This window comes from Ranitomeya variabilis, chromosome 1, assembly GCF_051348905.1.
Source record: "Ranitomeya variabilis isolate aRanVar5 chromosome 1, aRanVar5.hap1, whole genome shotgun sequence".
NCBI lineage: Eukaryota > Metazoa > Chordata > Amphibia > Anura > Dendrobatidae > Ranitomeya > Ranitomeya variabilis.
In genome coordinates, this window is record NC_135232.1 from 777,989,478 (window position 1) to 778,016,625 (window position 27,148).

The 27,148-nt window shown below is 44.1% G+C and overlaps 1 protein-coding gene across 1 annotated transcript in view; it reads right to left on the reverse strand.

The window, feature by feature from the left end:
• The window catches only part of ATP8B3 (ATPase phospholipid transporting 8B3), a 575,725-nt gene that overhangs the window by 423,807 nt on the left and 124,770 nt on the right, over positions 1-27,148 (reverse strand). The window contains exon 7 of the mRNA XM_077281130.1: positions 11,651-11,721. Within this exon, the coding sequence (XP_077137245.1) occupies positions 11,651-11,721 (71 nt within the window). The remainder of the gene's footprint in view (positions 1-11,650; positions 11,722-27,148) is intronic.

Genomic DNA, 27,148 nt, shown 5'->3' on the forward strand with positions numbered 1-27,148 from the left:
GAGGAAGGCACATACACAGGGGTGAAAGCAGATTCAGCAAATGAGGCCCACTAATACTAGATAGCAGAAAATAGAAAAGGGAATCTATGTGGTCAGTAAAAAACCCTTACAAAATATCCACTCTGAGATTTCAAGAACCCCCACACCAACTAACGGTGCGGGGGGAGAAACTCAGTCCCCTAGAGCAACCAGCAAGCGAGGAAATCACATTTTAGCGAGCTGGACTAAAAACATAATGAACACTGATAATCAAAAAATGATCAAACAAAAACTTAGCTTGTCTTGGAGAGACTGGGAGCAAGGTAGACACAAGGAATCTGAAGAGCACTGAATACATTGATAGCAGGCAAGGAACTGAGTCTCCAGGTGAGCTAAATAGGAAACCAACCAAGGATAACGAACCAGCTGATGCAGCCAACCTGCAGAAAGACAACACTACACAGTACCGCTTGTGACCACTAGAGGGAGCCCAAAAATAGAATTCACAACAGTACCCCCCCCTTGAGGAGGGGTCACCGAACCCTCATCAAGACTCCCAGGGCGATCAGGATGAGCCACGTGGAAGGCACGAACCAAATCGGCCGCATGAACATCAGAGGCGACAACCCAGGAATTATCCTCCTGACCATAGCCCTTCCACTTAACCAAATACTGAAGCCTCCGTCTAGAGATACGAGAATCCAAAATCTTCTCCACCACGTACTCCAATTCGCCCTCCACCAGCACCGGAGCAGGAGGCTCAACAGAAGGAACCACAGGTACCACATACCTCCGCAACAAAGACCTATGGAACACATTATGAATGGCAAACGATGCTGGGAGATCCAAACGAAAAGACACCGGGTCAAGGATTTCCAAGATCTTATAAGGACCGATGAAGCGAGGCTTGAATTTAGGAGAGGAGACCTTCATAGGAACATACCGAGAAGACAGCCACACCAAATCCCCAACACGAAGTCGGGGACCCACACCGCGGCGGCGGTTGGCAAAGCGCTGAGCCTTCTCCTGTGACAACCTCAAATTGTCCACCACATGGTTCCAAATCTGCTGCAACCTATCCACCACAGAATCCACCCCAGGACAGTCAGAAGGCTCAACCTGACCCGAGGAAAAACGAGGATGGAAACCAGAATTGCAGAAAAAAGGCGAAACCAAAGTAGCAGAACTAGCCCGATTATTAAGGGCAAACTCGGCCAATGGCAAAAAAGTCACCCAATCATCCTGATCAGCAGAAACAAAACATCTCAAATAAGTTTCCAACGTCTGATTAGTTCGCTCGGTTTGGCCATTAGTCTGAGGATGGAAGGCCGACGAAAAAGACAAATCAATGCCCATCTTAGCACAAAAAGTCCGCCAAAACCTGGACACAAACTGGTATCCTCTATCAGACACAATATTCTCAGGAATGCCGTGCAAGCGAACCACATTCTGAAAAAATAGAGGAACCAAATCGGAGGAAGAAGGCAACTTAGGCAAGGGCACCAAATGGACCATCTTGGAAAAACGATCACACACCACCCAGATGACCGACATTCTCTGAGAGACTGGAAGATCCGAAATAAAATCCATGGAAATGTGCGTCCAAGGCCTTTTCGGAACAGGCAAAGGCAAAAGCAAACCGCTGGCACGAGAACAGCAAGGCTTAGCCCGAGCACAAATCCCACAAGACTGCACAAAGGAACGCACATCCCGCGACAAGGAAGGCCACCAGAAGGACCTAGCCACCAAATCTCTGGTACCAAAAATCCCAGGATGACCCGCCAACACCGAAGAATGAACCTCGGAAATAACTCTGCTGATCCATCTATCCGGGACAAACAGTCTCTCTGGTGGACAACGGTCAGGTCTATCCGCCTGAAATTTCTGCAGCACTCGTCGCAAATCTGGGGAAATGGCAGACAAAATCACTCCCTCTCTGAGAATACCAGCCGGCTCAGAAACTCCCGGAGAGTCAGGCACAAAACTCCTAGAAAGTGCATCAGCTTTCACGTTCTTCGAACCAGGCAGGTATGAGACCACGAAGTTGAAACGGGAGAAAAACAACGACCAACGAGCCTGTCTAGGATTCAGGCGCTTGGCAGATTCAAGGTAAATCAGATTTTTGTGATCAGTCAAGACCACCACACGATGTTTAGCTCCTTCGAGCCAATGTCGCCACTCCTCAAATGCCCACTTCATAGCCAACAACTCCCGATTACCAACATCATAATTCCGCTCGGCAGGCGAAAACTTTCTTGAAAAGAAAGCACATGGCTTCATCACAGAGCCATCAGAGCTTCTCTGCGACAAAACAGCCCCTGCTCCAATCTCAGAAGCATCAACCTCGACCTGGAAGGGGAGAGAGACATCTGGCTGACATAAGACTGGAGCTGAAGAAAACCGGTGCTTCAGCTCCCGAAAGGCCTCCACGGCCGCAGGAGACCAATTAGTCACATCAGAACCCTTCTTGGTCAAATCCGTCAAAGGTTTAACCACGCTAGAAAAATTAGCGATGAAATGACGGTAAAAATTAGCAAAACCCAAGAACTTCTGAAGACTCTTAACAGACGTGGGCTGAGTCCAGTCATGAATAGCCTGGACCTTGACTGGGTCCATCTCCACAGTAGAAGGAGAAAAAATAAAACCCAAAAAGGAGACCTTCTGTACTCCGAAGAGGCATTTTGAGCCCTTCACAAATAAAGCATTAGCACGCAGGACCTGAAACACCATCCTGACCTGCTTCACATGGGACTCCCAATCATCAGAAAAGACCAAAATGTCATCCAGATAAACAATCATAAATTTATCCAGATATTCTCGGAAGATGTCATGCATGAAGGACTGAAACACAGAAGGAGCATTAGAGAGTCCAAAAGGCATCACTAAGTACTCAAAATGGCCTTCGGGCGTATTAAATGCTGTTTTCCATTTGTCTCCCTGCTTAATGCGCACAAGGTTATACGCACCACGGAGATCTATCTTGGTGAACCAACTGGCACCCTTAATCCGAGCAAACAAATCAGACAATAGTGGCAAAGGATACTGAAATTTGACTGTGATTTTATTCAGAAGACGATAATCTATACAAGGTCTCAAAGAACCGTCCTTCTTGGCCACAAAAAAAAAACCTGCACCAAGAGGGGAGGAGGATGGGCGAATATGTCCCTTCTCCAGAGACTCCTTTATATAACTCCGCATCGCGGCATGCTCTGGTATAGACAAATTAAAAAGTCATCCCTTAGGGAATTTACTACCAGGAATTAAATTTATAGCACAGTCACAATCCCTATGAGGAGGCAGGGCACTGGACCTGGGCTCATCAAATACATCCTGGTAGTCAGACAAAAACTCAGGGACCTCAGAAGGAGTGGAAGAAGCAATAGACACCAACGGAGTATCGCCATGAATTCCCTGACAACCCCAACTTGACACAGACATAGCTTTCCAATCTAAAACTGGATTATGAGCTTGCAGCCATGGCAGACCCAAAACGACAACATCATGCAAATTATGCAGAACAAGAAAGCGAATCACCTCCTGATGTACGGGAGTCATGCACATGGTCATTTGCGTCCAATACTGAGGCTTATTCTCAGCCAATGGCGTAGCATCAATTCCCCTCAGAGGAATAGGAAATTCCAAAGGCTCCAGGACAAAACCACAGCACCTGGCAAACGACAAATCCATCAGATTCAGGGCAGCACCCGAATCCACAAAAGCCATAACCGGGTAGGACGACAAAGAACAAATCAAAGTAACAGACAAAATAAATTTAGGCTGTATAGTACCACTGGTGACAGGTTTTGATTTCTTTTTTAAGCGTTTAGAGCATGCTGAGATAACATGAGTAGAATCACCACAGTAAAAGCACAACCCATTTTGACGTCTATGACTTTGTCGCTCAATTCTGGTCAGAGTTCGGTCACATTGCATAGACTCAGGTCTCTGTTCGGAAAATACCGCCAAAGGATGAGCAGATTTGCGCTCCCGCAAACGCCGATCAACCTGAATGGCTAAAGCCATAGAATCACTCAGACTTGCAGGGGTGGGAAACCCCACCATAACATTCTTAACGGCCTCAGAAAGACCTTCTCTGAAATTTGCAGCCAGGGCACACTCATTCCATTGAGTAAGCACCGACCATTTCCGAAATTTTTGACAATACACCTCTGCTTCATCCTGACCCTGAGAGATAGCCAGCAACGTTTTTTCTGCCTGATTCTCAAGATTAGGCTCCTCATAAAGCAGTCCAAGAGCCAGAAAAAATGCATCCACATTAAGCAATGCAGGATCTCCTGGCGCCAGAGAGAAAGCCCAATCTTGAGGGTCGCCGCGCAACAAGGAAATAACAATTTTAACTTGCTGAGCGGAATCACCAGAGGAACGAGGTCTCAGAGATAGAAATAACTTACAATTATTCTTAAAATTTAGAAACCTAGATCTATCTCCAGAAAACAACTCAGGAATGGGTATCTTTGGTTCTGACATAGGGCTATGAATAACAAAATCCTGAATACTTTGCACCCGTGCAGTAAGATGATCCACACTAGAAGTCAGAGTCTGAACATTCATGTCTGCAGCTGAGCTCAAAACCACCCAGAGTTCAAGGGGATGAAAGAAGCTAAACAGACTGCAGCAAAGGAAAAGCGGGAGGAAAAAAAAAAAAAAAAATGTACTCAGGTCTTCTTTTTATCCCACTTCAGCGATGCATTAAACACTTTTTGGCCTGCTATACTGTTATGATCCTTAGTGGTTGAGGATCACAAATTACTCCAGCTAAGTAACAAACAGGACAAGCTCTAGGGAGGTGGCAAACTGGACTGACCGCAAATCTGAACCTATCCAAACACACTAGAAGTAGCCGGTGAACGTGCCTAAAAATCCTAGACGTCTCTAGCCAGCCTGAGGAACTAACTACCCCTAGAGAGAAAGAAAAGACCTCTCTTGCCTCCAGAGAAATAATCCCCAAATATATAGAAGCCCCCAACAGATAATAACGGTGAGGTAAGAGGAAGGCACATACACAGGGGTGAAAGCAGATTCAGCAAATGAGGCCCACTAATACTAGATAGCAGAAAATAGAAAAGGGAATCTATGCGGTCAGTAAAAAACCCTTACAAAATATCCACTCTGAGATTTCAAGAACCCCCACACCAACTAACGGTGTGGGGGGAGAAACTCAGTCCCCTAGAGCAACCAGCAAGCGAGGAAATCACATTTTAGCGAGCTGGACTAAAAACATAATGAACACTGATAATCAAAAAATGATCAAACAAAAACTTAGCTTGTCTTGGAGAGACTGGGAGCAAGGTAGACACAAGGAATCTGAAGAGCACTGAATACATTGATAGCAGGCAAGGAACTGAGTCTCCAGGTGAGCTAAATAGGAAACCAACCAAGGATAACGAACCAGCTGATGCAGCCAACCTGCAGAAAGACAACACTACACAGTACCGCTTGTGACCACTAGAGGGAGCCCAAAAATAGAATTCACAACAGTCCACGTGCTCAACTTAGTGGTTCAGAGGTTTCTCAAAACCTACCCAGATCTGCCTGAGCTACTTGTGAAGGTGTGCCACGTGTGTGCCCATTTCCGCAAGTTGGCTACAGCTGCCAGTGCCCTGGCAGTGCTGCAGCAGCGTTTGCAACTTCCAGCTCACTAACTGGTGTGCAATGTCACCAGGCATTGGAACTCAACGTTACATATGTTGGCAAAGGTTTATGAGCAGCCGAGGCCAGTAGTTGAATACCAGCTGCAGCATGCCCAACGGTATTCCGGTCAGCCTCCGTACGTAAGAGCTGATGAGTGGGCATGGATGTCTGACATATGTGCACTTCTCCAAAACTTTGAGGACTTGACCAAGATTGTGAGTGGCGATGATGCCATAATCAGCGTAACCATCCCACTTCTCTGTCTACTGAAACGCTTGCAGCTCACAAAGAGGAGGTATTGCAGGCGGAACAAGTTGAGATGGAGCAAGAACATATAAAGGGTGATGCTACACAGGCCAACATCATCTCATTTTCTCAATGCAGATTGGGTGATAATGAGGAGGAGGAGGAACAAGAGCTGGTTGCCTGCACTATATGCTGTACTATCCACGCCACCTTTATTTCGTCTGTTCAACGTGGATGGCCGGAAGACGAGGAGCAGAGGGAGGATGAGGAGGAGAACGAGAATGAGGAGGAGATGAACAGTTGTCCTGTTGGTGGGGACAAGTAAGTCTTGGCTGTTGGCAGTCTGGCACATATGGCTGAGTTTATGTTCCGCTGCCTTTCCCATGGCCCTCGTGTTGTACGCATTTTGTCCAACACTAATTACTGGATGGTAACCCTTCTAGACCCACACTATAAGGAGAACTTTTCATATTGCCTTCCCATGGCGCAGAAGCCTAATAAAATGTTGCAGTACCAGAACGACCTAGTTGAAGAATCAGTAAAATAAAATCCAATCTTACAATGCTGGCGTCAGAGGTTATAGTTCCTTGGACAGCCAAGGAGTAGAGACAAGGGAGACACACTATCAAAGGTCTGGGACATTTCTCTTAGATCATCCCATAGCCCTGAACCTGATGCGTGGGGTAGTCTGACAAGTAGGGAAAAGTTTTGGAAGATGCTGAAGGAGGACCTTGCCGAATGTACCAGCATCCTCCGTGATTCCTATGTGCCTTTCAACTACTGGGTATCCAAGCTAGACATATGGCATAAACTGTCTCTGTACTAGAGATGAGTGCATTTGTTCAGAAAATGTTTGCCAATCTCAAATTCGGCACGCACGTAACACATTTGGCTTTGTGTTCGGTGACCCGAGCATTTTTACTCAAAGTCAGCAAAATTCAGTCACAGTTCGATAAATCATTGCGTTTCTACTAATGCTTTTGTTATGACTTTAGCTAGGATAGAGGTGCTGTATGATGAGTGGGGGGCACGGGGGTATGTGTTTGATGAGGGAGGGGGTGTGCATAGGTAAGAAGAGCAGCAGACTGTTTTTTTTCCCAAAAATTTATGTGTGGAGATTCCAGCAGCCAATCAGGGTGCAGAAGCCATCCACAATGTCCAGACACAAGGGCTTGTGACATTGGCTACTGAAGTCAAAAGGTCCCTCTCAATATAAAGAGAGGACATGTTAACAGTTTTGATGCCATTTTGTCAGTGTAGCAACATAGAGAGACCGCTCCTGCTACTGGATAGTCAGAAAGTTATGTAGGTGGTTTATTGTCAGTCAGGCAGTTCAGATACATAGGATACTGTGTAGCTGTGAAATCGACATTCCAGCAGATCAATCGTTTTTGCTCATTGTGTGTGACACCAGGGCAGATTTCAGCATATAACTCTTGTGCTGCTAATATTGTGCTTGAAGAGTCTACACTTGATAATATAATTTGTTTCTTGTAATACTGTGCTCCAGAAAGCACTCCACATTTCAGTATCTAATCATTTTGTGCTCATATTTGTGCTCCATCCAAAAGCTCACATTTGAAAATCTAATTTGTTAGTTCTAATACCATGCTCCAGAAAGCAGGGGATATTTCAGTATCTAACAATTTTGTAATGATATTTTTAGAGTCAAAATTGTTTGTTCAAATAGCATGCTCCAGAAAGCATGGCACATTTCTGTAGAAAAATATTTTGTGCTGGTTACAATTTGGCCTAGGCAAAAGTCCACATTAGAAAATATAAATTCTTTGTGCTAATACCATGGCCCTGAAACATGGCAATATTTCTGCAGAAAAATATTTTGTGCTGATAATATTATGGAAAAGACAGGAAGGAGTCCACATTTCAAAATATAAATTATTTGTGCTAATACCATTGTCCTGAAACTAGGCCACATTTCTGGAGAAAAATATTTTGTGCTGGTAATATTTTGGGCTGGGCAGGAGTCCACGTTTAAAAATATTAATTATTTGCGCTAATGCTGTGGTCCTGAAGCAAGGCCAAATTTCAGTATATAAATGTTTAGTGATGATAGTGTTTCTCCAGCCAGGAGTCCACATTTCTGAATCTAAATTGTTTGTACTAATAGTGTGTTCCAGTACATTTCACTACATTTCAGTATATAAATTATTTGCGCTAATTGTGTGGTCCAGTCAGCACGCCACATTTCAGCATGGGACAGGACCTGTGAAAGGGCTTGGACCAGCATTTATACCTTAAACATTGATTAGTAACAGATGGATGAGTGACAGTTGAAAGCCTGGTGCTCTGAGAGCTCTGTCAAATTCAGGCAAGACACATGAAGGAGACTCAACTTGGAGTCCAAACATTTTCAAAAATTAGGGGCAGACGCCACTAAAGTGGCATTAATTTATTTTATATATTTATTTTATTCAATTATATAGCACCTTTAATTCCACAGCGCTTTACAGACATTATCAATTTCCCCAGAGTGGAAATAGTATAATGAAGCTCTGACACACCTTCCATTACAGGCAGACCACCAGATGGAGACCTAACTTGTAGTTTCCACATTTCTTAAAATTGCTAGTAATATCAGCAGTAGCAACAGCAGCCATAGAAGCCAGGACAAAGGTGTGACAAACTGCAATAACGCGAGATCAATGCATGGCACTATAAACGACAATATCGCCTAGTCTGCCCAGTCTGTGACCAGGGTGGAAAAGACATTGAAGATCTATGTCTTGTTCATCTTGATGAAAGATAAGTGGTCTACACTTTCAGGTGACAGCCAGATGTGCTTTTCCATCATGACACCACCAGCAGTACTGAAGACAAGTTCTGAGAGAACGCTGGCTGCCGGACATGACAAAATCTCCAATGTGTGACATGCGAGCTCAGGCCACTCTTCTATTTTTGTGGTTGGTAACGGGGTAACACTCAAGCTGGCTTCCATCAACCCCTCCCGAAAGCCATTGACAACAAAGAGGGGATCATTATCCTCTTCATCTCCTGACTCTTGCACTCCCATCGCCTCTTCCTCCTCATCCTCCTCCATTTGTTCCTCGGCTCCTGCACCTTTAACTAACAGTTTTTCTGATACCATCATGCCATCACTGTAATGGCACCCGCCTGTGTGACGACTGTCCAGAACTTAGCGATATTATCACTTCCGCATCCTCGTCTGCTTCCTCCTCATCCTCTGGTACCACCACCTCCTCCAGCAGACTATTCAAAGTGTGCTCCAGCATGTAGATGACTGGAATACTCATACTGATGATGGCAATGTCAGCACTAACCATCTTCGTAGCCATTTCGAATCTGTGCAGAAGGGTGCAGAGGTCTTTCATCTGTGCCCACTCCACAAGCGTGATTTGCTACACATTCGTACTGCATTAGGCCAGACTATACAAAATCTCATACTTTATCAGGGCTCGAAGATGCTGCCACAGTCGCTGCAACATGTGCAGAGTGGAATTCCACCGTGTTGGCACAGCGCATATCAACCAGTTAAATGTTAGCCCGAAAGACCTCTGTAGTGCTTTCTGCAGAGCAATGTATCCAGGCCTGGATAATGGCTGAGAAATTGCTGTACCACCAGGTCAAGGACTTGAGATATGCAAGACACGTATGTGAGGTTGCCCTGGCATTGGTTCGCCACCAGGTTCGCACCGTTATCACACACAGCCTTCCCTGACTCCAGGTTCAGTGGTGACAGCCATTGCTCAAACTCGGCCTGGATAGCTGTACACAATGCTTGAGCTGTGTGACTGTGATCTCCAAGGCATATTAATTTAAACACTGCGCAGTATGGAGGTGAGGGGGGTTGTCTCTGAACTGTTTAAAAGTATGTCTCATTAAGGGAGAGGTTGAGGGCACAGGTGGAGGCCATTCAGAAGGTGGAGGAGGCAGAAGCAGTGGAGGAAGTGTTAGAAAGAGAAGTTTGTCCCGCCAGCCTTGGGGATTTCAAGATTTGCCATCTAGTGACACCTTGGTGTCTAGTGGTTTAGTTCTCTATCCTATGGTGTGTAGTGGTTTACTTCTCCACAACTAGGTGTTTAGTAGTTTAGTTCTCTTACCCCTGTGGTTTAGTAGTTTAGTTCTCCATCTTCTGGTGTGTAGTGGTTTAGTTATCCAATCCTAGGTGTTTAGTAGTTTATTTCTCCAACCCCTTTTGTCTAGTCGTTTAGTTCTCCATCTTCTGATGTGTAGTGGTTTATTTGTCCAACTCTAGATATTTAGTAGTTTAGTTTTCCAACCACTGTTGTCCAGTAGTTTAGCTCTCCAACTTATGGTGTGTAGTGGTTTAGTTCTCCATTCCCAAGCGCCCTGCAAACCTTGGGGATTCCAAGACTTGTGGAGCAGCCCCTTCCCTGCCTGATCCCACAGCCACCAGAGTCAACCAGGGCCCAGTCAGCGAGATTTACCACCCCTGGCCATGCTTGTTCGTCCAGGTTGTCAGTGTTGAAATACACTCTGTCAGACATAGATTTTTTTTAAATACATGTGATATTGTCTGTGACATGCTGGTGTAGTGCAGGCACATCTTTCTTACAGAAGTAATGGCGACTGGGCAACTGGTATTGGGGGATTGCGATGGTCATCAGATTTTGGACACCGACTGTTACCACCAGGCGGAAAGGCTACATTTCCATGACCAAAAGATTGGATTGTCCACCAATTTATGAAAGATCTCATCCCATTATCACAGAGATTACAGGCCAGAAGTCATGCAGAACCACCATGCCATCTGCTTGGTACTATACTTTAAAAACCCATTTACATCCTATAGCCTTTTTTTCCTTTTGTCAGCTCTGTCATTGTCATGTGTTTGAATCTTGCATGGATTTTATTTCAGTTTCTGTGGCCTTTATCCATTTGTTGGCCTCTTCTTCTGAAAGTTGAGATATGTCCTCCCAAAATGTAGGTTCATACATTTTATTTGTACTTGCCTTGTATGAAAGACGTTTAGGTGGTCTTCCCTTGTTTTGCAGTGGTACTGACATTTGTTTGGTGATAGTCCTAAACAAGCTCTGCACTGGAGATGCACCAATTCCATACCTGAATCGTCTCCAGGACATGGTCCTGGTACTTGCTGGACTTTCTTCGATGCCATGTACTCATCTTCACAGCTATTGAACATCTCACTTTGAAGTTCTTGATGCTCCGATAAATTGTTGATTTAAGGGCAATCGTACAGGCAGCAATGTCCTTGTCTGTAAAGCCCTATTGATGCAAAGCAATCATGACTGCACTTGTTTCCTTTGAAGTAACCATAGTTGACAGAATAAGACAGCAATTTAAAGCACCAGTACCTTTGCAATTCATTCAGTCTGCTCTTAAAATTCAATCAGAATTACATTGTGATATCAGCTGCCTATTCTTCATTAATGCGTTTTTTTTCTGAGCTAACGAAAAGATCACTGAAATTCTATAATAACGTCATTTTGGAATAGAGCAAAAATGTTGTGGTAATGTTCTCTTTGTGATTAAGCTAATTTTCATGCAAATAATGACTGCAATTTGTTTCAATTCATCACCTGAATCACCTAAATCATAATCACTTAAACCTAATGCAAGTGTCACTATAAAAACTAAAGCAGCAAACATTTGTGTCAGTCACAAAAATTTTAAGCTGATCTAGAATCACTTTCTTGCTGAATGCATAGGAAAAAATTTTTTTATTATTACACAACTTCTGATATATCAAAGAAAATAGCCAAAGGAGTAAAGCCTCTTTAATTCTAGCAAATTAAATTTAAGATATTCTTACCCATCTATATCTGCTGTCTCCACATAACACAGACTGTTTGGTTCAGAGGTGTACAGCAAAAATACATCTGCCTATAAAATAAAATATTAAATAGCTTAGTTGGATACATAAATTAGATTTTTTATTATATGAATAATATATAGATTATAGATTAAAATACAGCAGAGATTCATAAATGAAACATACATGATAATTACTGTTCACATTTTTGTCAACTTAATGGTTTTTCCAGGGGCCATCATATAGCAAAAACTCATTCAACTTACCAGTGGATGCCAAACATCAGGGGCACATTCCCTGGACCTCTTGCCAGATCTATGAGCCACTTTGAACTGTCTTGTCGTTAATACACTTTAACTTAATAACGTAAAGACTAGTGATGAGCACATTTTTTTGGAAATCGATTGACAAACATAAATTCGGAACGAATATGGCACATTCGGATTCGTGATCAGAAAATATATCCGCTGCCACAAAAGTATTTTCAGCACTTTGGCAACGATAATGATGGTGTATCATGAGCGTTTGGCATGTGTTTAATGAGGGGAGGGGGTTTGCAGAGATTAGAGGCACGGCGTTCTTGTTACCAGTATTTTTTTTCCCCTAACTTTATGCGAGCACATTGCTGCTAGCCAATCAGGGCGCAGGAAACATCCACAATGTCCTGACTCAATGGCATTTGTTGTTGGCTGCTGAAATCACATGTCCCTCTCCATATAAATAGTGAACATCTTGCTTTAGCGCCATTTTGACACTGTAACAGTGGAGAAAGGCTGCTCGTGACACTGGCACTGTTAGCAGCAAGATTTTAGCCAGTGTCCTGTGTGGCTGTGAAATTGACATTTCAGCATTTTTTTTGCCATTACTGAGATCCACAGGCAAAGCCAGCAGGGCACATGTCATACAAGTGTGTTGTGCACTGCTTTTGCTGTGCTCCATGCATGGGTATAGCGTTCTAAATCTATTTTTTTCACTAGCTAAATGTAAAACAGTCTGCTGTATCCCAACTTGTCATTTAGTGCTGTGGTGATATGAGACGGTCTTCAGACCTAACGCACATTAAAAAAAAATATCATTTTTCTGTTTCAAAACGTTATACAGCCCACCGTATCCCACTTTGTCATTTTGTTTGGTTGCAATAAGGCTGTCTGCAGATCTCACGCACATAACAAAAAAAAAAATTCTGTTACTAAACGTCATACAGCAGGACACCTGACTTTCAAATTTTTTGTAGCATCTAGTGTGTTATAGAGGCCTGTTGCAGAGGCCCCCCAAAATTATTCTGCTACTAACATCATACAGTAGGGGACATCTGACTTTCAAATTGTTTGTAGCATCTACTGTGTTATAGAGGCCTGATCCACAGGCCCCCCAAAAATTGTTCTGTTACTAACTTCATACAGTAGGGGACATCTCACTTTCAAATTGTTTGCAGCATCTAGATACAGGAAAGATATATATCTTGGTACCGTGTTAACCAGTGGATAGAAAAATATTTAGAATCGAGAGCCCTGTCTTATCCATGTTTTTTTTCTGTTTTTTTATGTGATGTGTTGTGCATAAATATGTGATTCTCCAGAAGTTCTTTTAGTCTATGCCTGATGAAGAGACCTGTGTAGTCTCGAAAGCTTGCAATTTGTTACCATCTTTTCAGTTAGCCATTAAAAGGTATCAACTGCTGAGGACTCTCAATTCTAAATATTTTGCAGCATCTAGTGTGTTAAAGAGGCCTGATCCAGAAGCCATCAAAAAATGTTTCTGTTACTAACGTCATACAGTAGGGGTCATCTCGCTTTCAAATTGTGTGTAGCATCTAGTGTGTTATAGAGGCCTGATCCAGAGGCCACAGAAAAATTTAGTCCCTATTATACTATTTCTACTGTGGTGAAATTGATGCCACTTCTTTGGTGTAAGGCCCTCATTTGTTTAAATGTGAACACTCCTGGTTGGGTGCGCATCTTCTGGATTGGACATAGTAGAAGACTGTTGGTCCCTATTGTACTATTTCTACTGTGGTGAAATTCATGCCACTTTGGTAGTGTCTGCCAATAATTTTTGAAAATGTGTAGTCTCCTTGTTGGGTATCCTTCATGCGTGTTGCCTATAGCAGTAGGCCTCCGAGACCGTCAGGCTTCCACTCCCTTAGACTCAACTGTTGTGAATTCCGTTCTTGGGCTCCCTCCGGTGGTTGTAAATGGCACTTTTGTGAGTTCTGCCCTTGGGCTCCCTCCGGTGGTTTTGAGTGGAACTGCTGCTCCTTGGGTTTAGCATTGCAGCTGTTTCCACTGATCGTCTCTCCTGGCTCTGCTATTTAGCCTGGCTCTAGTCTTCAGCCAGTGCCAGCTGTCAATGTTTCTTGGTTGGATTCAGATCTCTCCTTGGATTTCTCTGATAGCCTGTCCATTTCAGCAAAGATAAGTCATTGCTTTTCTTTTGGTTGTCCACTTGCTGTGGACTTAATCGTTCAGCTCATGTTGTTTTTTCTTGTCCAGCTTGTCTGTATGATATATTCAGCTTAGCTGGAAGCTCTGGGGAAGCAGATTTGCCCCTCCACTGTTATGATCCCAATGGCAAGGGATCTCAGAGATTAAAGCAAAGTCTAAAAACATAAATACCAGCTCATAGGGAAGTGGTAACTAAGCTGACCATATAGCTGATCCTAGCACAAACACTAACAGTAGCCGGGGAACGTGCCTACGTTGATCCTAGACGTCTCGCGCCAGCCGGAGAACTAACTAACCCTATCAGGGAAAATAAGACCTCTCTTGCCTCCAGAGAAAAGACCCCAAAGAAATACAAGCCCCCAACAAATAATAACGGTGAGGCAAGAAGAAAAGACAAACGTAAGAATGAACTAGATTTTAGCAAAGAGAGGCCCACTAACTAAATAGCAGAAGATAGTAAGATGACTTATATGGTCAGCAAAAAACCCTGCAAAATATCCACGCTGAATATCCAAGAACCCCCAAACCGACTAACGGTGAGGGGGGAGAAAATCAGCCCCCTAGAGCTTCCAGCGATATCAGGAATCACATTTTGTACAAGCTGGACAAAAATAAGAACAATGCAAATAAACAAAAGTAAGAAAGCAGGACTTAGCTTATCTTGCAAAGAACCAGGACCTGAAGACAGGAGCAAACAGAAATGAACTGATTACAACGATGCCAGGCACTGGACTGAGAATCCAGGAAGTTTAAACAGCAACACCCCAGGCCTAACGAAGCAGGTGAGTACCAACCTGGGAAAAGACAATCCAAGTGCCAAACCACAAGAGACCACAAGAGGGAGCCAAAAAGTATAGTTCACAACACTCCACACCGTGAGTCGGTGTGGAGATTCTTTGTAAACTCTGTGTGGATTTTTAGCTTTTAATACTGACCGCACAGTATCCTTTTCTATCCTGTCTATTTAGTTAGAATTGGCCTCCTTTGCTAAATCTTGTTTTCATTCTGTGTATGTCATTTCCCTCTCCACTCACAGTCAATATTTGTGGGGGGCTGTCTTTCCTTTGGGGTTTTCTCTGAGGCAAGATAGCTTTCTGTTTCCATCTTTAGGGGTAGTTAGTTCTCAGGCTGTGACGAGGTGTCTATGGAGTGACAGGAACATCCCACGGCTACTTCTAGTGTTGGTGTTAGTATTAGGGATTAGGAACTGCGGTCAGTACAGATACCACCTCCTCAGAGCTCATCCCATGCTGCTCCTTAACCACCAGGTCATAACAGTACAGCTGGCCTGCAATGTGTTGAATGCATCTCAAAAGAGGGAAAAAAAAAGTTCTGAGCCATTTTTTTTTTCTTTGCAGCCTGTTTTGTCTTTTTTTTCCCCTTACCTCTGGGTGGCTCAGTGGTTAGGTGCTAGCATGGATATTCAGGGATTGACGTCTCGTGTGGATCAACTTGCTGCCAGAGTACAGGGTATTTCAGATTATATCATTCAGACTCCTGTTTTAGAGCCTAGAATTCCTACTCCTGATTTGTTTTTTGGGGATAGATCCAAATTTTTGAACTTTAAAAATAACTGCAGATTGTTTTTTGCTTTGAGACCCCGTTCCTCTGGTGACCCAATTCAGCAGGTGAAGATTGTCATTTCTCTGCTGCGTGGAGACCCTCAGGACTGGGCATTCTCCCTTGAGTCAGGGGATCCTGCATTACTCAATGTAGATGCATTTTTTCAAGCGCTCGGATTGCTGTATGAAGAACCTAATTCTGTGCATCAGGCAGAAAAAACCTTGCTGGCTCTGTGTCAGGGTCAGGAAGCAGCAGAAGTATACTGCCAGAAATTTAGAAAGTGGTCTGTGCTCACAAAATGGAATGAGTATGCCCTGGCAGCAATTTTCAGAAAGGGTCTTTCTGAAGCCCTTAAAGATGTTATGGTGGGGTTCCCCACGCCTGCTGGTTTGAACGAATCAATGTCTCTGGCCATTCAGATTGATCGGCGCCTGCGCGAGCGCAAGGTGGTGCACCATATGGCAGTGTCCTCTGAGCAGAGTCCTGAGCCTATGCAATGTGATAGGATTTTGACTAGAGCAGAACGGCAGGAATTCAGACGTCAGAATAGGCTTTGTTTTTACTGTGGTGATTCTGCTCATGCTATTTCTGAGTGCCCTAAGCATACTAAGAGGGTCGCTAGGTCTGTTACCATTAGTATTGTACAGCCTAAATTTCTCTTGTCTGTTACCCTGATTTGCTCATTATCATCCTTTTCTGTTATGGCATTTGTGGATTCAGGTGCTGCCCTGAACTTAATGGACTTAGAGTTCGCCAGACGCTGTGGTTTTTCCTTGCAGCCTTTGCAGAGCCCTATTCCCTTAAGGGGGATTGATGCTACACCATTGGCCAAGAATAAACCTCAGTACTGGACACAGTTGACCATGTACATGGCTCCAGCACATCAGGAAGATTGTCGTTTTCTGGTGTTGCATAATTTGCATGATGTTGTTGTGCTGGGTTTTCCATGGTTACAGGCGCATAATCCGGTGCTGGATTGGAAATTTATGTCTGTGACTAGTTGGGGTTGTCAAGGGATACATAGTGATGTTCCTTTAATGTCAATTTCCTCTTCCCCCTCTTCTGAAGTTCCTGAGTTTTTGTCGGATTTCCAGGATGTATTTGATGAGCCCAGCTCCCTTCCTCCTCATAGGGACTGCGATTGTGCTATTAACTTGATTCCTGGCTGTAAGTTCCCTATGGGCCGACTTTTCAATCTGTCTGTGCCAGAGCATGCAGCCATGAGGAGTTATGTAAAGGAGTCTTTGAAGAAGGGGCATATTCGCCCGTCTTCGTCTCCGTTGGGAGCTGGATTCTTCTTTGTTGCCAAGAATGATGGCTCCTTGAGACACTGTATAGATTATCGCCTTCTCAATAAGATCACGGTCAAATTCCAATACCCTTTACCTTTGCTTTCTGATTTGTTTGCTCGGATTAAGGGGGCTAGTTGGTCTACTAAGATTGACCTTCGAGGGGCGTATAATCTTGTTCGTATTAAACAGGGTGACGAATGGAAAACAGCATTTAATACGCCCGAAGTCCATTTTGAATACCTTGTGATGCCATTCGGGCTCTCTAATGCCCCATCTGTGTTTCAGTCCTTTATGCATGATATCTTCCGGAATTATCTTGATAAATTCATGATTGTATATTTGGATGATATTTTGTTTTTTTCCGATGATTGGGAGTCTCATGTGAAACAGGTCAGGATGGTATTTCAGATCCTTCGTGCTAATGCTTTGTTTGTGAAGGGTTCTAAGTGCCTTTTTGGAGTTCAGAAGGTTTCTTTTTTGGGTTTCATTTTTTCTCCCTCGGCTATAGAAATGGATCCTGTTAAGGTCCAGGCCATTCATGATTGGATTCAACCCACATCTGTGAAGAACCTTCAGAAATTTTTGGGCTTTGCTAATTTTTATCGCCGTTTCATTGCTAACTTTTCCAGTGTGGTTAAGCCCCTGACCGATTTGACGAAGAATGGCGCTGATGTCATGAATTGGTCCTCTGCGGCTGTTGAGGCCTTTCAGGAGCTTAAACGTCGTTTTACTTCTGCCCCTGTATTGCGTCAGCCGGATGTTTCTCTTCCTTTTCAGGTTGAGGTTGACGCTTCTGAGATTGGGGCAGGGGCCGTTTTGTCTCAGAGAAGTTCTGATGGTTCTTTGATGAAACCGTGTGCCTTCCTCTCCAGAAAGTTTTCGCCTGCTGAGCGTAATTATGATGTCGGCAATCGGGAGTTGTTGGCTATGAAGTGGGCATTCGAGGAGTGGCGACATTGGCTTGAGGGAGCCAAGCATCGCATTGTGGTCTTGACCGATCATAAGAATCTGATTTACCTCGAGTCTGCCAAGCGGTTGAACCCTAGACAAGCTCGATGGTCCCTGTTTTTCTCCCGTTTTGATTTTGTGGTCTCGTATCTTCCGGGATCTAAGAATGTGAAGGCTGATGCCCTCTCTAGGAGTTTTTTGCCTGATTCTCCGGGAGTCCTTGAGCCGGTTGGCATTCTCAAGGAGGGGGTGATTCTTTCTGCCATCTCCCCTGATTTACAGCGGGTGCTTCGGGAGTTTCAGGCTGATAAACCTGACCGCTGTCCAGTGAGGAAACTGTTTGTTCCTGATAGATGGACTAGTAAGGTAATTTCCGAGGTTCATTGTTCGGTGTTGGCTGGTCATCCTGGGATTTTTGGTACCAGAGATTTGGTTACTAGGTCCTTTTGGTGGCCTTCCTTGTCGCGGGATGTGCGTTCTTTTGTGCAGTCCTGTGGGACTTGTGCCCGGGCCAAGCCTTGCTGTTCCCGTGCTAGTGGGTTGCTTTTGCCTTTGCCGGTCCCTGAGAGGCCCTGGACGCATATTTCCATGGATTTTATTTCGGATCTTCCTGTTTCCCAGAAGATGTCTGTTATCTGGGTGGTTTGTGACCGGTTTTCTAAGATGGTCCATTTGGTACCTTTGCCTAAGTTGCCTTCCTCCTCTGATTTGGTTCCATTGTTTTTTCAGCATGTGGTTCGTTTGCATGGCATTCCGGAGAATATTGTGTCTGACAGAGGTTCCCAGTTTGTTTCTAGGTTTTGGCGGTCCTTTTGTGCTAGAATGGGCATTGATTTGTCTTTTTTTTCAGCATTTCATCTTCAGACAAATGGCCAAACTGAGCAAACCAATCAGACCTTGGAAACCTATTTGAGATGCTTTGTGTCTGCTGATCAGGATGATTGGGTGACCTTCGTGCCGTTGGCCAAGTTTGCCCTTAATAATCGGGCTAGTTCGGCTACCTTGGTTTCGCCTTTTTTTTGTAATTTTGGTTTTCATCCTCGTTTTTCTTCAGGGCAGGTTGAGCCTTCTGACTGTCCTGGTGTGGATTCTGTGGTGGACAGGTTACAGCAGATTTGGACTCATGTGGTGGACAATTTGACGTTGTCTCAGGAAAAGGCTCAACGTTTTGCTAACCGTCGTCGGTGTGTTGGTCCCCGGCTTCATGTTGGGGATTTAGTCTGGTTATCTTCTCGTCATGTTCCTATGAAGGTTTCTTCCCCTAAGTTCAAGCCTTGCTTTATTGGTCCTTATAAGATTTCTGAAATTATCAATCCGGTATCTTTTCGTTTGGCCCTTCCAGCTTCTTTTTCCATCCATAATGTTTTCCATAGATCTTCGTTGCGGAGATATGTGGTGCCCGTGGTTCCCTTTGTTGATCCTCCTGCTCCGGTGTTGGTTGAGGGGGAGTTGGAATATGTGGTGGAGAAGATATTGGATTCTCGTTTTTCGAGGCGGAAGCTTCAGTATCTGGTCAAGTGGAAGGGTTACGGCCAGGAGGATAATTCTTGGGTTGTTGCCTCCGATGTCCATGCTGCCGATTTGGTTCGTGCTTTTCACTTGGCTCGTCCTGATCGGCCTGGGGGCTCTGGTGAGGGTTCGGTGACCCCTCCTCAAGGGGGGGGGTACTGTTGTGAATTCCGTTCTTGGGCTCCCTCCGGTGGTTGTAAATGGCACTTTTGTGAGTTCTGCCCTTGGGCTCCCTCCGGTGGTTTTAAGTGGAACTGCTGCTCCTTGGGTTTAGCATTGCAGCTGTTTCCGCTAATCGTCTCTCCTGGCTCTGCTATTTAGCTTGGCTCTAGTCTTCAGCCAGTGCCAGCTGTCAATGTTTCTTGGTTGGATTCATATCTCTCCTTGGATTTCTCTGATAGCCTGTCCATTTCAGCAAAGATAAGTCATTGCTTTTCTTTTGGTTGTCCACTTGCTGTGGACTTAATCGTTCAGCTCATGTTGTGTTTTTTCTTGTCCAGCTTGTCTGTATGATATATTCAGCTTAGCTGGAAGCTCTGGGGAAGCAGATTTGCCCCTCCACACCGTGAGTCGGTGTGGAGATTCTTTGTAAACTCTGTGTGGATTTTTAGCTTTTAATACTGACCGCACAGTATCCTTTTCTATCCTGTCTATTTAGTTAGAATTGGCCTCCTTTGCTAAATCTTGTTTTCATTCTGTGTATGTCATTTCCCTCTCCACTCACAGTCAATATTTGTGGGGGGCTGTCTTTCCTTTGGGGTTTTCTCTGAGGCAAGATAGCTTTCTGCTTCCATCTTTAGGGGTAGTTAGTTCTCAGGCTGTGACGAGGTGTCTAGGGAGTGACAGGAACATCCCACGGCTACTTCTAGTGTTGGTGTTAGGATTAGGAACTGCGGTCAGTACAGATACCACCTCCTCAGAGCTCGTCCCATGTTGCTCCTTAACCACCAGGTCATAACACTCAACTACCAGTGTTACTATCCTTACATTTTTATGACAATGGTAGTCTACGAAACTGATATTTGTGCCACCTGAATGTGGCTCAGCATGAAAGCAGGTAGAGGTGTTGCATGTGGTATCAGGGCTCCAGGCAAAGGAGGCCTACACTGAACCCTCACCCACCTCGTCTTACTGTGACATTCAATAAAGCTGTAAATGTTGACCCCAATATCTCATGCCTGGCTGACTGCTGAAGTGCCATTCTACAATTTGTACTGTGAGTGAATTGAGGCCACTTTCCTGGTGACTGTCACTCATTTGATGCGCTTTTGTAGCATTTGGGGCCGTTATAAGGTGTGCATGCATTTGTTTTTGCCTCCTATTGACTTGAATTGCGTTCAGTTATGTTTGGCGAATATTCAAATTAATTGGCGAATATTGCAAATTCGGCAATCATAATCCGAACCGAACACTGAAATATTCGCTCATCTCTATGCATGACTATTGTTGTGTTTCTTTAATCTGCAGGATATTTTTATATCAACATATATGTATATGGTCATATGTATTGACTGTCCATTGAGATCACAGGTATATATACTGTACTATGCTTATATGATTGTTCAGTACGCATATATTTCCCTATCAGAGGGATTTTTTCTGGGGTTCCTACCGTTACTCACCTACTTTGTGTCTAGAATTTGGGTTTTATTAATATTTTGTATCTTGTACCAAATAAAATTTGAATTTTTTACTCATTAGTTGCGATTTCAGTCCTGGAATCTTTTTTTTGGGGGGGGGTTTTGTGAAGATGGCACTGGAGAGATCACACAGAATCCCACCTCTGTCATCACATATGAAGAACTTGTAACTCGCCATTGCACCTGATGGCATTGTTACGTCAGATGGATCAAGTAATGTGGTCTCCCTAGTTTCTACAACGTGACATTCGGCACCCCCTGGGGACACCTAAAGTCGGCCTGATACAGTTTTACACAGACGCCCCCTGTGCTCAAGAGCCCAGGGAGGAACAGGGAGTGAAGATGTGGCCCATGTAGTCACTGATGTGGCAACACACTTGCTTAAAACACTGACAGGCCCCTTTCACTAGCTCAAGTGAAACAGAGCGCTGCTAGCCTGGAAGGACTGCAACCAGTTTCTCATGAAAGATAAGACTGGTCTGTTAACGGTATTATTTCGGGCCAGAAACCAGCCACAGTAGCATGGAAAGTTAAACCAAGAAACAGACGTGAGTTTCATGGATCGAGATAAAAGAGCAGCCCAGGGTTAAATTATATATATTTAATCACCGTATGAGCACACTAGGCAATACACTATATACACGATAGTGAATAGTTATAACAAGAAGAGAAGACATACCAATATGTGGTATGTATGGTATGTAACTGGATCCAATATCTACAGTTAGGTCCATATATATTTGGACAGAGACGACATTTTTCTAATTTTGGTTATAGACATTACCACAATTAATTTTAAACAAAACAATTCAAATGAAGTTGAAGTTTAGACTTTCAGCTTTCATTTGAAGGTATCCACATTAAAATTGGATGAAGGGTTTAGGAGTTTCAGCTCTTTAACAAGTGCCACCCTGTTTTTAAAGGGACCAAAAGTAATTGGACAATTGACTCCAAGGCTATTTCATGGACAGTTGTGGGCAATCCCTTCGTTATGTCATTCTAAATTAAGCAGATAAAAGGCCTGGAGTTGATTTGAGGTGTGGTGCTTGCATTTGGAAGGTTTTGCTGTGAAGTAAACATGCGGTCAAAGGAGCTCTCCATGCAGGTGAAACAAGCCATCCTTAAGCTGCGAAAACAGAAAAAAAAACATCCGAGAAATTGCTACAATATTAGGAGTGGCAAAATCAACAGTTTGGTGCATCCTGAGAAAGAAAGAAAGCACTGGTGAACTCATCAATGCAAAAAGACTTGAGCGCCCACGTAAGACAACAGTGGGGGATGATCGTAGAATAATCTCCATGGTGAAGAGAAACTTCTTCACAACAGCCAACCAAGTGAACAGCACTCTCCAGGAGGTCGGCGTATCAATATCCAAATCTACTATAAAGAGAAAACTGCATGAAAGTAAATACAGAGGGTTCACTGCACGGTGCAAGCCACTCATAAGCATCAAGAATAAAAAGGCTTGACTGGACTTTGCTAAAAAAAACAACTAAAAAAGCCAGCACAGTTCTGGAAGAACATTCTTTAGACAGATGAAACCAAGATCATCCTCTACCAGAATGATGGAAAGAGAAAAGTATGGCGAAGGTGCGGTACAGCTCATGATCCAAAGCATACCGCATCATCTGTAAAACACGGCAGAGGCAGTGTGATGGCTTGGGCATGCATGGCTGCCAGTGGTACTGGGTCACTAGTGTTTATTGATGATGTCACACAGGACTGAAGCAGCCGAATGAATTCTGAGGTCTTCAGACCCACACTGTGTGCTCAGATCCAGCCAAATGCAGCCAAACTGATTGGTCGTCATTTCATACTACAGATGGACAACGACTCAAAACATAAAGCCAAAGCAACCCAGGAGTTTATTAAAGCAAAGAAGTGGAATATTCTTGAATGGCCAAGTCAGTCACCTGATCTCAACCCAATTGAGCATGCATTTCACTTGTTAAAGACTAAACTTCAGACAGTAAGGCCCACAAACAAACAGCAACTGAAAACCACAGCAGTGAAGGCCTGGCAGAGCATCAAAAAGGAGGAAACACAGCGTCTGGTGATGTCCATGAGTTCAAGACTTCAGGCAGTCATTGCCAACAAAGGGTTTTCAACCAAGTACTAGAAATGAACATTTTATTTAAAATTATTTAATCTGTCCAATTACTTTTGGTCCCTTTAAAAACAGGGAGGCACATGTTAAGGAGCTGAAACTCCTAAACCCTTCATACAATTTTAATGTGGATACCCCCAAATGAAAGCTGAAAGTCTGAACTTCAACTGCATCGGAATTGTTTTGTTTAAAATTCATTGTGGTAATGTCTGTAACCAAAATTAGAAAAATGTTGTCTGTGTCCAAATATATATGGACCTAACTGTATGTAGGTAGACCCAGTGCAGGGCCACAGGAGGACACTCTAAACTATATTATACACTGAAGAACTGAAGCAAATGTCCAAAAGATATTGTATATAAAATACCATTTTATTGAATTCTCAGAGAAACAATCACATACATATAATACATATAAACACCAAGTAGAACAGTTACAGAGTTAAATAGAGAAGAAGGATCAGGTAGACAACAACATGTACATCACTAACTACATCTGAAGGGATTCAGATCAATAAAAAAGTGTACAGTGCTAATATGAATGTACAGATACCAAAGACAGAATAGTGGGGGAGAGCAAAGCTGCTATATTATAAGCCTGTACTTAGTATTGAATCTCATATGAACCCATCCCATCATGTCTGTGAAGGCTCTTACCCATGATCAGATGCAAGTGATGCCACACAGATGCCACGCACCTAGCCCCAATGCGCGTTTCGCCTCGGCTTCCTCAGGTGGCCATGTGACATACAGATAGTGGTAGGACAAAAGATATAAGCAGAATATACTTCAATTACCAGGTTGATGTTTGACCATGTGTGTGTGCTGGGCCACAGGGGGCATGGGCTGCCAGCTGTCTCCTTGGTCCCTTCTCAGCACGTTAATCCCATGCCACATAGGATACAAATGACTGACATAAAATTATATCTCCATTTTCTTCACACCTCCCCCCTTTAGAGGGCACTAGGGGAAAGCACTTTCCGGTGTTCCCCCATGCGCCTGTCGCAACCTCCCCTCTTCGGGATAATTTGCCGCGTTACCGTGGTCACAGCCCTTCTTGTGGCGAATGATGAAGCGGTACTGCTGGAGCACAGGGCTGTAGAGTAGCAACCTCCCATTTACTCCAGCTATGGTGTGAAACCAGCTGAGGGGGTTGTGGTCCGTTTCCATGATTTATTGGCACACGTACAAGTATTGCTGCAGACGCTGCATGGCTCACACAATTGTCAGACATTCCTTCTCCATGGTGGAGTAGGCCACCTCCTTTGGCAGGAGCTTCCAGTACAAAACGGGGTGTTTTTGACCCGTAGAGCCGACCTTGCTGAGCACAGCATCAAGGTCAAAGTCACTGCCGTAGGTCTGTTCTACAAATGACTGTGTAAAGTCGGCTGCTTGTAGCACCGAGAAGCTGGAAAAGGTGGTCTTCAGTGCTCGAAAGGCAGTCTCACAGTCCTTTGTCCAATCGACCAAAGAAGGCTGCTTCTTCTTGGTGAGGTCCATCAGGGGCATAACCAGGTTACTATAGTGAGGAACGAACCTCCTATAGTACCTGTCGTGACGAGAAAGGGCATCACCTGTTTTTTGGTCCTGGGAGTGTGCCAGGATGTGATGTCATCCACCTTCCCGGGCTCTGGCTTTAGAGTCCCCCGCCTACCTGGTGACCCAAATAGTGGATCTCACTCATATCTAGTTGGCACTTTTCCAACTTAATGGATAAGCCAGCCCGGCAGATACACCTGCGCCAGATGCTCTAGGTTAGGTGATCATACCAGGTGGGACTGAAAATGCAATGTCGTCCAGGTATGCAGCAGCATACCCTTCAAGTCCCTTGAGCAGTGTGTTAACCATCAGCTGAAAAGTGGCAGGGTTATTCTTCATGCCGAATGGCATCACTGTGACTCGTGGGTCATGGGAAGCTGCCAATATCCCTGGCTCAGATTCATTATGGTCAGATTCTTGGCCCCGGTCAACTGACTGAGCAGATCAACGATGAGTGGTGTTGGGTACGCATTGGTGACCGTTGCAGTGTTGAGCCCCCTGTACTCTACGCAGATCAGGGTTGTCTGGTCCTCCTGTGGGATGAGGACAACAGGCAAGGCCCAAGCGCTGCTGGATGGTTTGTATGACCTCTATGTTCAGCATCTTGTCAATTTTCTGGTGCATGTGCTTCTGCACTTCCAGGGAGACCCGATATGCTGAACGCTGGATTGGGGGGTGATCCCTGGTGTCATAGTGATGGACGTCTGTCTGTCCTTCCGGGCTTGCTGCTGAACAAACTCCTGAAGGGGTGGAAGGTTTGCCCACAGCTGGGACCTCTGATCCGACAAGACTTCTGGGGTTCTGCCTGCCGGCACATCACAACCAGGCACTGCTCCAGCTCCTGCAGTATTCTCAGGGGCATACCCCTTCCGTGCCATTCCGGATCTCAACATGCATTAACTATAGTCCGTACTGGGAATTTCTCAAGATTTCTCTACACTGTTTTACTATTCCTAACCTCTTTCAAGTGAGGTTTGACAAAGACCCACCACAGGGTTGAAACGTTACCCATTTACCTACTTTAAACCTACCATGGAGTCCCTCTCCTAATAGCCTTAACATTGTAGTGACTTGAATAAACTTTTTGCTCCTGCTATGCATTCAAAAAATCCAAACCCGAGTGCGGCTGTTTTCTCCTCAGTGCAAGACATAAGAAAGCCCGCATAGAGTTTGCTAAAAACCACACGAAGGACTCCCAGACTATGAGAAATAAAATTCTCTGGTCTGATGAGACGAAGATAGACCTCTTTGGTGATAATTCTAAGTGGTATGTGTGGAGAAAACCAGGCACTGCTCATCCCCTGCCCAATACAATCCAAACAGTGAAACATGGTGGTGGCAGCATCAGCATGGGGGGTGTTTTTCAGCTGCAGGGACAGGACGACTGGTTGTCATTGAAGGAAACATGAATGCGGCCAAATACAGAGATTTCCTGGATGAAAACCTCTTCCATAGTGCTCTGGACCTCAGACTTGGCCGAAGGTCCACCTTCCAACAAAAGAATGACCCTAAGCACACAGATAAAATAACAAAGGAGTGGCTTCAGAACAACTCTGTGACCATTCTTGACTGACCCAGCCAGAGCACTGACCGAAACCCAATTGAGCATTTCTGGGGATACCTGAAAATGGCTGTCCACCAACGTTCACCATCCAACCTGACGGAACTGGAGAGGATCTGCAGGGAAGAATTGCAGAAAATCCCCAAATCCAGGTATGAAAAACTTGTTGCATCATTCCCAAACAGACTCATGGCTGTACTAGTTCAAAAGGGTGCTTCTACTCAATACTGAGCAAAGGGTCTGAATGCTTATGACCATGTGATAGTTCAGTTTTTCTTTTTTAATACATTTGCAAAAATTACTACATTTCTAATTTTTCCAGCCAAGATGGGGTGCAGAGTGTACATTAATGTGAAAAAAATGAACTTTTTGAATCTTCCAAAAGACTGAAATGAAACAAAGAGTGCAAAATTTAAAGGGGTAGGAATACTCTCCGTACCCTCTGTAGTTCTCATCAGAGATTGGTCAGAGAGCATAGAGAGTTTGCTATAAAAGTTATAGTGTGTTTGATAACAAGATTGTGTATTGTATATTTCATACTGTGATTGTTCTGTTTTCATACCATATCCTTCCTGTTGAAACCACTTCTCCCTATCCCCGCGCAAGGAAAATAAACAGTTGAATTGTTTACTTCCGCCTTAACCTGGCTTGCGTGTTGCATCCCGTAACCTTCTTTTTAAATTTTGGGTTCCAGTTTCTCCTTGAGTAACTGAAATATTTGCAGCTAATAAAAATATTACAGTTTTACCACTAAAATGTTTCCATTTTAATAGTAGAACACAAACTCTGGAAAAGCGACACATCTCCCACCATTTCAAATTAAATCCAGTGAAAACTTGCGCTCCCAAATCCAAATACAGCCCTCCTTCTGAGCCCCACTGTGCCTAAACTGCAGT